The following is a 15,594-nucleotide window of genomic DNA, read 5'->3' on the forward strand; positions in this document are numbered from 1 at the left end:
AGTTGAGAGGCAACTGTGGGAGGAGCAGCTTTGGCTGTGCTCTCCTCTTGAAGTGGTTGTGATTCTCAGCAGTGGTCTGAGCACCACACCTTTTAAATAAGTCAGGCTGCTTACCATCCTCACGGGCCAGTCAACTCAGTGGAGGCAGTAGCAGCTGACACCGGTGGGGCGTGGTCGGGCGGGGGTGGAGGGGACTGCTGAGCGAAGGCGGTGGCAGCAGCCAGGAGGGGAAGATCCTCATGGGGAACAAACTGACCTGCTGCCTGAAGTCCAACCGCAGCCCCAGGCTGAGCCAGCACTCTGGGTGGGTGAATCGGGGTGATGGGTCTGGTGTCTGTGTGGCGGGCGCCAGGAACTCGGTGGCAGCACCACCAGCTCCAACTGCCCTGGAACCTGCCGAGTGGGATTCCCAAGCCTGCGAGGGCCACCCTGTGCTGTGCCTCGGTGACCTGGAAATGCCCAAAGGTAAGGAGCTGGCAGGTGTTTGATGCTCTCAGGCGTACCTCTGGCCTCCCCTGACCCCAGGATTTCGGAGAAGGGAGCCACCATCAGGCTCCTCCTTGCCTGGAGCTGGTTTCCAAGAGCTGGCTCTTCTTGGCATCCCCGCCCCTTATTCTTTTCTGGTCATGTCTGGCCAGTTTCTTTCCCTTTTCACTACCCAAACCCCTGGTTCTTTCTTCCGTTCCCAACTCAGCCTGAGACACTCCAGTCAGTGGCCCTTCTTCCTGTTCGTGCATGGCTCTGTTTAGTGTCTCCTGGGACTCTATGAAGACTTCTGGGTGTATTTTCTTCTTTTTCTCAATGAAAACTTAATACCTCAACCTCAGAGTATCCATCATCTCCCTGTCCTTACCTATCCATGTGGCACTTAAGTGAAGGAGCCAGGTAAGGCCTGGTGATACCCTTGCTCCCACCTCTTAAGATAATTGATGTTCGGGACAGTTCAGCTGCAAAGATTTTAGGGTTTTTTAATTTAAATTCAAAGCAGATAACCAACATAGAACCTATACGGTGTTTTTAAGTAAGCTGTTTTCAGTTGCCTGGATAGAAGCTGCTTTAATTCCTTCCAACTATAATTTGAACACAGAAGGAAATGGCGGGAGAAGGACCTGCATGATGTGAAATGTTACTGCCAGTGCTGCAGAGAATCGGTTTTTGCATGTTTATTTTTTACACGAAGGAGAACCCACATAGTTCTGATTAATATATCTACTTTGACACAAATATGTCTTCAGTCTTACTTCACTGACCTAACAGACTTCACTTTCATATTATTTGTTCTAAAGGAGTGGTGGGGTGGCTCACAAAAGTGCTGGTCACAGGTATCAAAAGAGAAGAACGCATAACTCTAGACTTTAATTTGTAACATAAAGTTTTGGGGGTTAAGACACCATATTGTGCACACGAATATTTGTCTCCATGGCTCCCCCTCCATCCTCTCCCCTCCTGCCAGCAGATGCCTGTTTAACTGTAAGACTGTTGAGGTAAAGGTTCTAAAGACCAGATGCCTAAAGGGGTGGTGGTGGGGGTGGGGAGTGGAGAAGAGGAAGGAGAGAGAAAGAAAATAGGAAATAATTGGTTTAAAATAATTCTGGGTAACAACGTAGCTAACAAAGACTGTGTTGCTTTTGTTTTGTTTTGTTTTGTTTTGTTCTGTTTTGTTTTGTGTTAATCCTCACTGGAGGATATTTTTTCCATTGATATTTAGAGAGGGTGGAAGGGGGGGTAAAGAGAGAGAGAGAAACATTGATTTGAGACATATTGATTGGTTGCCTACTGCACACACCCCACTCCAGGGCCTGGGAATGAACCTGTAACCCAGGTACATGCCCTTGACTGGGAATCAAACCCTCAACCCTCTGGTGCCCAGGCCGATCCTCTAACCACTGAGCTGCTCCAGCTAGGGCAAGACTGTGTTTTTTTAAGTAGAAAATATACTTTCACAAAGATGTTAAAACCCCATTATTTCATAGAGGAAATGTATTATTAGCTCTTATTCTATTTAAACTTTAGTTGAGCTTTTAAATTCTTTAAAAGTAGCCGGTGGATTCCCCTGGGTGCACATGGCTTTCTAACTGAAAAGTACTCCCTTTTCAGCATACTCAAGTATTGTGGGGGGAAAAATGAACAAATTAGGAGCATAAATTTAGGCTTTAATTTGTAACATAAAATCTTAGGAGTTAAGACTCCATATTGTGCACCTTTAAACACAAAGCAAGCGATTACCTGTGAAACCTTCTGCTTGCTCTGCGTGTGCTGTGAGGTGAGCCTCTGTCTGAGTGAGTTTACAAACAGTTGGTAGATGAGTCGTGTTGGATGAGAGACCAAATTAGGACCGTTATGTCATTCTTTCAAGATTTACAACTCTCTTACATGTATATCTCATTTGGCCCTTCTAACTGCAAATAAAGCCTCATGAATATTCTCCCTCTATTGCTGATGGAGAAATCGATACCTACAGACGTGAAATGACTGTGTAACACAGCTGCTGGACAGAAGAGGCCGACGGGGGGGTGATAGATGTGCCAATTGCATTTTTGTTGATGTGTGAAAAAACTTTATATTATTACAATTTAAAAGTAGTAGTTTTGTATTCCTGCCAAAATAAAAGATTGTCTCACCTTGATGCAAGGTGGACTGCAGGCAGACCTACCTTTACATAGTTACAGCGCATTTCATTTGTACAAGCAGCCCTAGGGTCAGGTCCAGACGTATTCTTATTGAAGTCTCAAATTAATCGTGGGGCATGGAAGGAAGAAGTGAAACTTTAGCTTTCGAAATTGAAGGCAGAATTTAAAAATCACTTTGATGAAAGTATAAAAAGTCACTACCATGAAAGTAGAGTAGAGCATTGAGCTTTTATGCTATCCTTTTAAATGTGCCGTAATGAATAGCCCCATGTAAGCTGCAACTAACTAAATACGTTCATTTTTTTTAATGGAGTTAGAATTAACCTAAATGTGTAAAGAACATTTGCCAAGAACAGCTCACGTGATTAGGGCATATTTGACATACTAGCAGGTATCTGACATTAATTGGCCATAGCATAACTTGCTTCTTGACACTTTCTGGAATGTGCTAGTAATATCAAAATAAAAGAGAGTGACTGTATTTCTAATTGATAAAGTAGAAGGTGGAAAACACATATATAGTTCAGAGATTACTTAGGTACAAGTTTAAAAAAGTCTAAAACATAGCCTGGTTTTATTCCACATATATGGAAAGATTCTACAATTTTGAGTTTTCCCAGTAGAATTTTTATATTGTTGCCTTTACTAAAATTGGCTTGTTACCATTACTTAAAAAATCTCTTCCCAACACTGTTATAAGTGATTAAAAGTGATGTGTAGCTATTTTTAAAATTATGTATTTTCTACTCAACTAAATTAGTATGTTTTTTTCTCTTCTTCCTATATAGAGTTGGTTTTAGAATTAATCCCTTCTGACCATCCAAAGGCAAGCACAATTTTCCTGAAGAAATCTCAAATGGATGGTAAGTCAAGATAGGATGTAGGTCACAGGTTTTTATTTGAAGAAATCAAAAATATCTGCTGTTTATATATGAGGATTGACTTTGTGATTTTGGCTTTATTTTACATAACACTCAACCAAGTGATCCTGTCTCACATCTAGAACCCTTAAGCTATTCAAACTCTCTCATTCTATGTCATGCTGCCAGGGTGCATCAGAGGAACAGAGCCCTATAGGGTCCCCAGGAGCTTAGCACCAGCATGTGCAACTCTGCCAATTTCCTCTGTCCTGTTTGTGTTAGGATAAGAACCAGTATAGGATTTTGACACTTCTGCTTGCCTGCTTATTTTCCTTAATGTTATGTTCAGTCGAGTTTACTTGCTTAAAAAGGCATATATAGTCAAATCTTCCAGTTGATTATGAAAGCAGAAGTACAAGAAATGGCGGTTCCATTTTATTTGAAGCCATGCAGCACAATAAAAAATGGGGTTTTAACACTTGTTTTCATGGCATGTGTGCATTTTGACTGTCTGAAGCTGATCATTTTTGGTTAGGATTGCTGTATTTCTCAGTTTCTTCCAGAGTCATGGTTCTGCTCACGTGTAGAGAGAGGGTGAGCCAGTAATGGAGAAGCTATCCCGTGCCCCTATCTTCAGTCCTAAGGAATGTGTGCCTATGATGCCGTCCTGCATAATAAAGGAGGCAGTGTAGGAAACAGAGTCCAGCCCAAGACCCTCTTTGGAGCTTTTATTTTTCTTCTGATCTTTGTTAGAGAAAAATGATTTTGTGCGTTGTACATATGTTTAGTTAGGTTAGCCACATCATTGTAAAATTTAAATTAGATCAGTTACTTTGCAATTGAGTAAAGACCCATTCATATTTTTATTTTTTCCTTTATTTTATTTTATTTTATTTTACTTTATTTTATTTATTGTTTAAAATATTACAAATAGTAGTAGATATGTCTTCTTTTTCCCCCCATGGACTTCCCCCCAGTCTCCCCTACCCCCCGGCACATGCCCTCCATTCATATTTTCTTAGTAAAATATCCTAGTTGATTACCAATCAGTGGTTGAGGATGCTTCCAGGTGCCTGGCAGGTTCTTAGAGCTCTCAACTGTTAGATCCTGATGATTCAAGTAGAGTGGGTATAAATGTAGAATTAGAAACTGCAATTGAGTAGTGGTTCAAAAGCTTGTGCAGTTAAACTTCTTTATTAGCTAAGTTTCTCACTGGCCTAATTTGCTTTGCCCTTTTCTTTTGTACATGAAGAGACTTTTATTTGTACCTAATATAGAATATTTTTTGTTAGGTCAGAAAAGTATAAGTTTTAAGATTTTACTTCATGGGACTCATCTTGCCAGGTGATTTAAATTATAAACTTTGTTAAAAATTATTTTAAAAAATGGAATAAAATTTTGTGATATTTCGTATGTTGGTAGTCTTTCAACATACAAACTTTTGTTTTCCTATGGTATTTGTATCATAATTGATCAGTTAATTTTTTTTTATTCTTAGTGGGAGAAAAGAAGAAGAAGAACTATTCATACCATGTAAGTAAACAGTTGAAAAGTTAAGTAAGAAATTAATTATTTGAATTAAAAATTGTCTGCCATGGTTTTTAAAAATATATAATGGACCTAATATCATTAGCATACACCTTTTTGGGTAGATTTTCTAAATCTCTTCTGTTATCTTAATTATTAAACTTACATATTCAGGAAAGTTTTTGGCTTAGTAATGTCCATTTTTTAAGGACATTCTGACTTTACATTAAATATCAGTAAATGGTTATGGTATAAAGATCTACCTTAATTTTTAATCTTGTTTTTTAACAAAATAAATAATAAAATAGCTAAGTCAATTTTAACACTGTCTATTGACTCATTGTCATAGCAGCTGCAAGCTAACTCTCTCACTCTGGCAAAGCCTTATTTCCCTCCCTTTGTCCCCTCAACATGTATCATGGTTTTTATTAAATCAGAATCAATGTTTACATTATTATGACTATTTTTTACTGCTGAGCCATAGAGTTCTCTGGCTATGTCTCTTTCTTGTATACCCTTCATTTTTTTTCTCAAATATTACTGAAATTTGAGCACTTCTACACTTCTCCCGGATAATCCACCCCTTTCTTCCTAGTCAACATGATCTCACACAGCCAAATGCAGCAAGTAGGCTGGTCTCCCATTTTTCAAAAATAATATATTTTGTACCTAATTATCTAGTAATTTGGCTGAAAAGATAACTGTCAGACAGAAACACTACTTTTATGGTACATTAACATAATACCTAATAAGTCCTCATTTGTGTGTGTGTGTGTGGAATTAATTTTTTTACTATATTCACTTTCTGTTTGCTAATAGTTTTTCCCCCCAGAAAATGCTGTAACATTTGTCACAGTTTTGTCAAAAATATTTTCCATTTACTGAACACATTTGTTCCATGTTCTAGTGGAAGCCGTCTCCCCCAGCCTTTGTTATCTATTCTACTTTAGACTTGTTTTCCCTGGGCCTGTTCTGTTCCTGTTTTGCTGGCCTATTTCTTTAAGGTCATCTAGGATTTCACATAAGTGTTCTCTTGTGTTGGATCCCCTATGTCTTAGATCAGTGATTTTCAACCTTTTTCATCTCATGGCATATATAAAGTAATTACTAAAATTCTGCAGCTCACCAAAATATATATTGTTTGCTGATCTGACAAAAAATAACAGGTGTAATTTTGATTCATTCACACAGGACATCTGTTGTTGTGTTTTCTATTGTCATTTTATTATTTGACAATCTAAAGGAAAAGAGGTCAGTGCCCCTGTCTAGTCAGGTATTGCATGTTTTAAAAATTCTTGTGGCACACCAGTGTGCCATGTGGTACACTGGTTGAAAATCCCTGTCCTAGGTTGTATATTTTCCTCTGTCTTGTTATACTCCCTTGTTTTACTGGAGCACTGTTCCCTGGGAAAGGATACATGGGCAGACATATTCTAGAGATCTATCTAGCCTCTCTGAAATGCCTTCTATTTAATAAAGTACAGAGTTCTAGGTTGAAATTAATTTTTACAGTTCTAAAGATGTTTCTATTATTTTCTGGAGACAAAGTCATTGTATGATATGTTGTATATTAACCAATTTTGGTAATTTCCCTCATCCCTTTATTCTCTGGACACTTTTAGAACCTTCTCTCTTCCTGGGATTCTGAAATATTATAATGTGATTTGGTATGTACCTTTTCATTTTATTGTGGTCATCAAGACTGCAGGTCTTGCCTACTTTCGGGGAAATTTTTATTGTTAACTCACACTCAAGGATATTTTTTCCATTGATTTTTAGAGAGTGGAAGAGAGAGAGGGAGGGAGGGAGGGAAGGAGAGAGAGAGAGACAGAGAGAGAGAAACATCGATGTGAAAGAGACATCGATTGGTTGCCTCCCTCACGCTCCCTGACCAAGGCCAGGGATTGAACTTGCAACCCAGGTACGTGCCCCTTGACTGAGAATTGAGCCCATGACCCTTTGGTGCTGAGCGGATGCTCTCACCACTGAACAACACCAGTGAGGGTGGGAATTTTTGTTTCTTTTATATTATTCTTTATTCCTTCTTGTTTCTAGTTATCCCCATTACTTGGAAATTTGGAACTCTTAGGGCAGTATTCCTACAAGAATCTCTAAATTTTTTCCCTCTTATTTTTCATTTTGTCTTTTTCTACTTTGGCGATTTCCTTGACTCTATGTTCCAATCCTTTTATCATTCTTTGTTTTGTTTATCTTATTTTTAATTTATAGTGTTCTCTTATATCCTGTCATTCTTTTTTTTATAGCATTTTGTTCTTTACCAATACAATTTTTTGCCTTTCTGAGGTTAAAGATTATTTTTTTAAGTTTTTATTTACTTCTGAATGGTATCATTCCCATTAATTTTTTTCATATATAGTAGTTTTATTTTATTCAGGACAACTCATTTGCTGATACCATAGAGTCTAAGTTGCTCTATTAAGTAATCTCTAAAAAATGTGATGTTCTTAGCATGGAGATTTTAGGAAATGTTTTCAACTTTTTTATGAGTTCAGATTTTTTAAAATTGAATTCATTGGGGCATTGGTTAATAAGATTATGTAGGTTTCAAGTGTACATTTCTATGTTACCTGATTGATATATGGCACTGTGTGCCCACCACCCAAAGTCACATCATCTCCCTTCACCATATGTTTGGACCCCTTTACCTTTTACTACCTCCCTCCCCCACCTCTTCCCTCTGGTAACAACCATAAGGTTGTCTGTGTCCATAAGTTTTAGTTTTATATCCCACATATGAGTGAAATAATATGGTTCTTAGCTTTTTCTGACTGACTTCGCTTACCATAATAATATCCATGGTGTCATAAATGGCAGAACTTCATCTTTTCTTATGACTGAGTAGTATTCCATGTACCACTTCTTTATCCATTCACTTATTGAAGGACACTTGGATTGTTTCTGTGTCTTGCCCACCATGAATAATGCTGCAAGGAACATAGGGGTGCATATATCATTGCAAATTAATGTTTTTAAAGTTTTGAGGTAGATACTCAGAAGAGGGGTTGCTGGGTCATATGGTAACTCTGTTCTTAATTTTTTGAGGAAACTCCATACTGTTTTCCATAATGGCAGTTTTATTCCTATCAGCGGTGAACGGGGGTTTCTTTCTCTCCACATCCTCTCCAACATTTGTTATTACCTGTCTTGTTGATAATAGCCATTCTGTTTCCATCTCTCTTACTGGTTGGCTTCTCTCAGATGTGTGGTAGTCTCTGGCTGCCTTTGATCTCTAACTGGAAGTGCTAGGAGTGAACAGAACTATTTAACTGACAGGGCTTCGTTGCAAGAATTTGGGGGCCCAATTCTGAGCCTGCCTTGGGTTCTTTAAGGCTTTCTGACTCCTTTCCCAGCCGCTCTCTGTAGGCACCAAGCTGTGCTTCCTCTCCTTTCTTCTGCCATGTCAGTTGCCACTCATTTATGTAGTCTTCAACTTTCAAACATTAAAAATCATCTGTTTACCTTATCCTGTGTATAGCTCCTTTTATGCCTTTAATTCTAATGACATAGCTCTAAAAGGAAATAGATTTGTGGTCAGTTCACAAATCTCAAACTTACAGGTTCTAACTCAAACTTAGAACCTATCATTAAAGTGTAAGTCAAAGTTCAAAGTTTTAATTCAACCTGAAACCTATACGTTCATGTTGACCAATGTCACCCCAATAAATTTAATTAAAAAATAAAGTTTTAATTCAATGAAATTAATAACATTAATTCAGATCATTATTTTTGGTTATACCTATAGCTAGCATACTACACTTTTCTACTAAAATCTTGATTCAGAATTCTCTTTAAACCATCAATTTTGCCATACTGTGCAATTTGTGTGCAACATAGATGGAGCAATTTTCATTAATGCATAAAGTGTTAGAAATTTTTAAGTTAATTAAAAGTCATTAGTTCTGAATATCCCAAACTTGTCTTGTGAAAAAGTCGAGAGAAAACAGTACACTTCAGCTTTAGTTGTGGATGGGTTAAGGTGAGACAGTAGGCACAATTGGTGAGGGCAGGACTTCAGTGAGTACTTGACTGGATAGTAAGGTTTGGGTTGTCATTTATTAGACTTCTAGGTATGGTTATTTTCCCAGTCTTTGCTATTAAACTTTAAGTCTAAGGAACCCCTTCCCTTCCTTGCAAAGATTATAAAATGAAAGTCCATCTATTCGGCAATTTGTACTGAATGAATTGAAGATACAGTGGGATTTTTGTTCCTGTCTAGTGACCAATTGAAATACCTTATACCAATTAAATAAATTGTCAATATTATTTTAGCTTTTTAACTTTTTTATATTTGCGTTTTTTATCTTGATATTTGTAAGTGTAGTTTATGAAGGTTGGAGGTCAGCAATAGTAAAGTTTCAACCATAAAGAACAATTATTTAAAATTTTCAAGCAAGGTGAAAGGAAAGTAACATTCTGGCAGCCAGTGTATCCAGACTTTGCTAGTAAGCTTAATTCTGCCACCGTCTAGTGCAGCGGTTGCCACCCTTTCAGATTCCACAGACCACCAGTGGTCCACAGACCGCTGGTTGGCAACCGCTGCTCCAAAGGTTTCCTTAAACCAGTGGTCGCCAACCTTTCGGACCTAGTGCAGCAGTCGCCAACTGGTGGTCTGCGGACCACTGGTGGTCTGTGAGGTCCGAAAGGTTGATGACTGCTGCTCTAGTGCAGTGGTTCTCAACCTTCCTAATGCCACGACCCTTTAATACAGTTCCTCATGTTGTGGTGACCCCCAACCATAAAATTATTTTCGTTGCTACTTCATAACTGTAATTTTGTTACTGTTATGAATCGTAATGTAAATATCTGATATGCAGGATGTATTTTCATTGTTACAAATTGAACATAATTAAAGGATAGTGATTAATCACAAAAACAGTATGTAATTATATATGTGTTTTCCGATGGTCTTAGGCAATCCCTGTGAAAAGGTCATTCGACCCCCAAAGGGGTTGTGACCCACAGATATTTGATACTGGAGTGATGGTGAAGTGTTCAGTGTTTCTTTCGTTGTATCTAGCCAGTAGATTGCACCTTTTTGATCTACTAAATGAACCCTCATAGAGCTGTGAGCCCATGTCTAATAAAAAATTTTCAATGTTTTAGCACTAATATTTTCAAATGCAAACCACTATAATGGAAAAAAATTTTAAATAGAGGAAAATGGGAGCAAATATCACCCAAAGCTTTACCAACTAGTCTATATTTTGGTGCATTTTTTTTCCTGTTCTTTTTACTCCCCTTTTTATAGGCTTTGGTCATAATTGAAGTTATTATGCTGTATTACATGCCATATTACACCTGTATAGTTGATAATGTCTCATCTAGATATATAAAAGCCTAAGCAACCGTTACGGCGGAACAACCGAACGACCAGAATGACCAGTTACTATGACGCACACTGACCACCCAATCGCCTGATCCGGGCCTGCTGGCCAACCTCCCAGTCCCTCCCCCTGGCTAGCAGGCGCTGATTGCCCAGGGGGGAATGGGGAACCTGTGGTGGGTGGCACCGGATGTGGGCAGCACCAGGCCAAGGAGGGTGCAGGCAGGGAGTGGGGCCAGCTTCCAGCAGCTGGGGGAAGGAAGGCCCCAGCCAGCCAACCTCCTGGTCCCTGAAGGCTTTTGAAAAACCTCTTTCTGCCAAAGCCGGTTTGGCTCAGTGGATGGAGCGTGGGCCTGGGGACTGAAGGGTCCCAGGTTCGATTCCGGTCGGGGGCATGTACCTGGGTTGCGGGCACATCCCCAGTGGGGGATGTGCAGGAGGCAGCTGATCGATGTTTCTCTCTCATCGATGTTTCTGGCTCTCTGTCTCTCTCCCTTCCTCTCTGTGAAAAATCAATAAAATATATATTTTTTTTAAAAAAAGAAAAACCTCTTTCTGGGGAGGCTTTTCTTTTCTTCTCAGTGGCATGCAACTCAAAGGTGCTAGCCACGGAGCCGCCCAATCTCTCCCTACACCCAGTCGGATTGAGTCTGGTGCACGGTAGGGTGGAACACCCCAAGCCGCTGCTCACAGGCAAGAAGCTGGTGGGGGTGGAGCATGGATGCAGGGGCCTTGGACTGGACCACCCGGCCCCCAGTGCCCTCTCTGCCTGGAGGTGTCCAACTGCAGACCTCTGACCCCATTAACTGGATCAGTGGTGGGGTGGAAAGCGACCCAGGAGGGTGAGGAAATGAAACTTGGGGCGAGTACCATGGGTGCAGTCCCCATAACCTTCCCCTCCCAGGATAATGCTGCGATCCCTAACCTCCCACGCGCCAAGAGATAAACGTGGATTTGCAAAGAGGCAGGCCCCGAGGAGCTTCAGCTGAGGGCATGAAAGAAGTTACTCACTCCTGACACCCCCACCCTTTGCTTGAAGGCTGCATTCTCCTTCCCTAACACATGTTGCTTGAAGTACACAATGGTTTGTGTTTAGATAAGCAATAAATGTGGGGAAAGCAAAGTTTTGTGCTTTAAAACAAGAGAGTCTGGAATCTTTGTGGGGGGATGTCTCTTTCTCTCTCATTCTCTCTCTCTCTCTCTCTCTCTCTCTCTCTCTCTCTCTCTCACACACACACACACACACACACACACACACACACACATTCATTCCTTCCTCCCCTCTTCCCTGGCCTGGCGAATCTTCACGCAGAAAGTTAACCCTAGCTTCTCAGCACCCACCTCACTGGAGTGGCCTCTGTATTTTTGGTTTATTCTCTCACACGGTTTTTTCCTAACCTCTAAACCGGTAGTCAGACATCCCCTGAGGGGTTCTGGATTGTGAGAGAAAATTAACTAGAGGCCAGGCTGAGGGACCAATCCCCCGTGCAAGAATTTCATGCACCAGACCTCTAGTTTAAAATAAAGTATATCAATGAGTTTTCATATTTTATTCTGTATTCGTCCTTTTGAGATTCCAAAAGTAAATTATGTGTTAACTGCATAGCTTAAGGAACATGTCAGGGTTTTAGTTACAGTTAAGACATTACTGGCTTGAAGGAGAATTTGTTCCCCCAAATAATGATTTAAAAAAAAAAATGCCATCTGGAACTTTTGGTTAATGAGGAATAAGTGGCCTTGAAGTAAAACATCGGAAATAGACAAAATGGTGTTTTATATAATACTAGTGGCCCTGTGCAAGAATTCGTGCACATTGAAAGAAAATTAATTAGAAGAAATAGTTTAATATCGCTATTTACCCTTTCTCTACAATAGAAGTGTCAACCAAATTCATGATCAATAATGACAGATTGAAACACACACATGCTATTGGCACCAGTGAGAGCTTTATATGTATTGCTCATGTGTGAATCAATTTAGCCTTTTATATTTTACTAGAGGCCCGGTGCACAAAAATTTGTGGACTCGGGGGGGAGGGGGGGGTCCCTCAGCCCGGCCTGTGCCCTCTCGCAGTCTGGGACCCCTTGGGAGATAACAACCTTCTGGCTTAGGCCTGCTGCCGGGTGGCAGAGGGCAGGCCCAATCCCTAGGTGCAGCCCCTGGTCGGGCTCAGAGCAGGGCCGATTGGGGAGTTGGGGAGTCGCCCCCTGTCATGCACAGAGCAGGGCAGATTGGGAAGTTGTGATGCCACCCTCAGTCACGCTCAGGGTAGGGCCAATTGGGGTGTTGGGGCACCGCCCCCTGTCACACTCAAGGCAGGGTCGATGGGGAGGTAGTGGCGCCACCCCCTGTCACTCACAGAGCAGGGCCAATCAGGGGGTTGGGGCGCCGCACCCTGTCACACACAGAGCCGCAGGGCAATCAGGGGATTTGGGCGCTGCCCCCTGTCACTCTGATCCCGGTGCCGGGAGGCCTCACGGCTCCGCTGATCCTGGTGCTGGGAGGCATATTACCCTTTTACTATATAGGATAGAGGCCTGGTGCACGGGTGGGGGCCGGCTGGTTTGCCCTGAAGGGTGTCCTGGATCAGGGTGGGGGTCCCCACTGGGGTGCCTGGCCAGTCTGGGTGAGGGGCTGAGGGCTGTTTTCAGACTGGTGGGTGACTGAAGCTCCCAACCGCTACTTTTTTCTTTTTTTTTAAATTCTGGGCCAGCTTTAGCTCTGAGGCTTGGCTCCAGCTCTTAGGCCTCCGCTGCTGAAAACAGGTATCTGGTTTGTTTGGGTTCTATAATCGAAACACTATTTCAACTCCAGCTCTGAGATCCCGGCTGGCTTAAAGCAGGTTTCTGGGGTTTTGTTTAGCTTCTATATTTGTAACAGTGTTTCAAACTGCAAGCTCAGAGGCCAGCAGCGGCAGGCGGGGAACGTTGGAGTCCTCTGTCACTGAAGCAAGCAAGCCTCATGTTCGCTTCAAGCTGCCTGGCTGCCAGCTGCCATCTTGGCTGGCAGTTAATTTGCATATCACCCTGATTAGCCAATGGGAAGGGTAGCGGACGTACGGCTAATTACCATGTTTTTCTTTTATTAGATAGGATACACTAGTGGCCCGGTGCATGAAATCATGCACATTAAAAAGGAATTAATTAGAGGAAATATTTTAATATTGCTATTTGCCCTTTCTCTATAATAGAAGTGTCAGAGATGAAAGAAAATTAGTAAAATGTATATGAAAATCACCCTCCTGTCCATCTGGGGTGTGCTGTGGGACCCAGAGTCCATTCCCCACCCACCAGTGTGCACCTTGAAATCGTGTGAGACCCAGACCCAGCCAGCCCCACCCCCGTCAAGCCCCAAGGGTGGAGGGTGCAGCCTCAGTTCCCCCAGCCCAGCACTGGGCAGAGGGCACAACCTCAGGTCCCCCATCAAGCCCTTCCGGGTGGGGGGGCGCAGCCTCAGATCTCCTGGCCCCGGCTCCAGGGTTGGGGGCATGGCCTCAGGTCCCCCAACCTCAGCGCCGGGGCAGGAGGCGCTGCCTCAGGTCCCCCAGCCTGGCCTCAGGTCCCCCAGCGCCAGAGCTGGGGGTGCGGCTCCAGGTTTCCCAGCCCGGCCTCAGGTCCCCCGGTGCAAGAGTGTGATGACCATTTGCATATTAGCTCTTTATTATATAGGATAGATAAACTTGCTTAATTAGAGCTGCATTCTGATTTAGCTAAACTTTTTCCAGCCCAGTGAAGCACCCCAACTTCTCTTTCAGGTAACTGACAGTAACACAGTGGTAAATATCAACACAAAGCTGATTATTATTGTAGATCATGCAGGGAGAACAAAGGACAAAATATTTAACTGTAGCAGTGTTTGACTATATTCTGTGCAGTGTGCAAACCTGAAGTCATTTTCAAGGTCCACCATTTCTTACTTCTTTTCAGTCCCGTCAAGTTTCTAAGCTTTCTAAATCTCCATTTTCCAGCTAATGAAAAGAAAAAAGGATTCCACTGAGTCTCCTATGTACCTACTCCAGGACTTCTGTGAGGATCAAATGAGATGAAGCATGGGAAAATGCTTCACAGACATTTGGTTAAAGTGTAAAATGTTTCCACCTGTGTTCCTGGAACTTCAAGGAGGCTAGTCGCTAGGGAGAGGAAGCTGGGCATTGCTATGTGACACCATTACCTAGCACCCACAGCAACCGTTTCCAGGCTGGGCTGGGCTATGGGCTGCATTTTGCGCCATGGGATCTCAGCAGTGTTGGCTGCAATTTGATGGGCTTTCACTCCAGGGTGGTGGCGGGGCCTGTGTCCCATTTTGGGGAAGCTGAGTGTTGCTTTCTGGGTGCCAGGTCCATGGTGCCATTTCTCTATGTGCATCATGGCAGCTCCTGCATTGAGTGTCTGCCCCCTGGTGATCAGTGCTTGTCATAGTGACCAGTCAGAAGGTTGGAAGGACACTTAACATATTAGCCTTTTATATAGATAGATAAAGAAATTTCTGACTATTCACTAGCAATTTTTAAATGCTCTGTGTTTTCAAAGATATCAACTAGATTTTCTCCCTGTCTTGTTGTTTGTGTGTTTGTGGGGAAACTGATGGGAAAGTATGAGAGCATGATGAAAGCTATTTTATGTTAATACTAGAGGCCCAGTGCACGAATTCGTGCACCATTGGGGTCCCTTGGCCTGGCCTGTGGGATTGGGCCAAAACCAGCCCTCTGACATCCTCCGAGGAGTCCTGAATTGCGAGAGGGCTCAGGCCTGGCCGAGGGACCCTACTGGTGCATGATTGAGGCCAGGGAGAGACACAGGAGGTTGGCCAGCCAGAGATGGACTGCAGGAGGGCTCCAGGGCATGTCCGGCCCATCTCACTCAGTCCCAATTGGCCGGACCCCAGCACCAAGCTAACCTACTGGTTGGAGCATCTGCCCCCTGGTGGTCAGTGCACATCATAGCGACTGGTCGACCAGTCGACTGTCTGCCCTCTGGAGGTCAGTGCACATCAGAGCAAGCAGTTGAGCAGCCTTAGCATATCATTAGCATATTATGCTTTGATTGGTTGAACGGATAACCTGTCGACCAGACACTTAGCATATTTGGCTTTTATTGTATAGGATGGGGACGGTAGGCTCATATGAATTTGTTTTAAAATACAACATAACTGTTATAGTAGGCAATTAAGAAGATATGAACAGAGTAGGAACAATACGCCAAGTATGTCAGTAGGGCAGAAAATTTGACCTGCC

The 15,594-nt window shown here is 42.3% G+C and overlaps 1 protein-coding gene across 1 annotated transcript in view; it reads left to right on the forward strand.

Moving 5' to 3' along the window:
- The first annotated feature begins 239 nt into the window (after nucleotides 1-239).
- Nucleotides 240-15,594, forward strand: part of LOC132226014 (cyclin-Y-like protein 1) — a 37,726-nt gene continuing 22,371 nt past the window's right edge. Inside the window, exons 1-3 of the mRNA XM_059680917.1 lie at nucleotides 240-465; nucleotides 3,419-3,493; nucleotides 4,989-5,023. Of these exons, the coding sequence (XP_059536900.1) occupies nucleotides 240-465; nucleotides 3,419-3,493; nucleotides 4,989-5,023 (336 nt within the window). The remainder of the gene's footprint in view (nucleotides 466-3,418; nucleotides 3,494-4,988; nucleotides 5,024-15,594) is intronic.

The sequence above is a fragment of the Myotis daubentonii genome, chromosome 1, assembly GCF_963259705.1.
Source record: "Myotis daubentonii chromosome 1, mMyoDau2.1, whole genome shotgun sequence".
NCBI lineage: Eukaryota > Metazoa > Chordata > Mammalia > Chiroptera > Vespertilionidae > Myotis > Myotis daubentonii.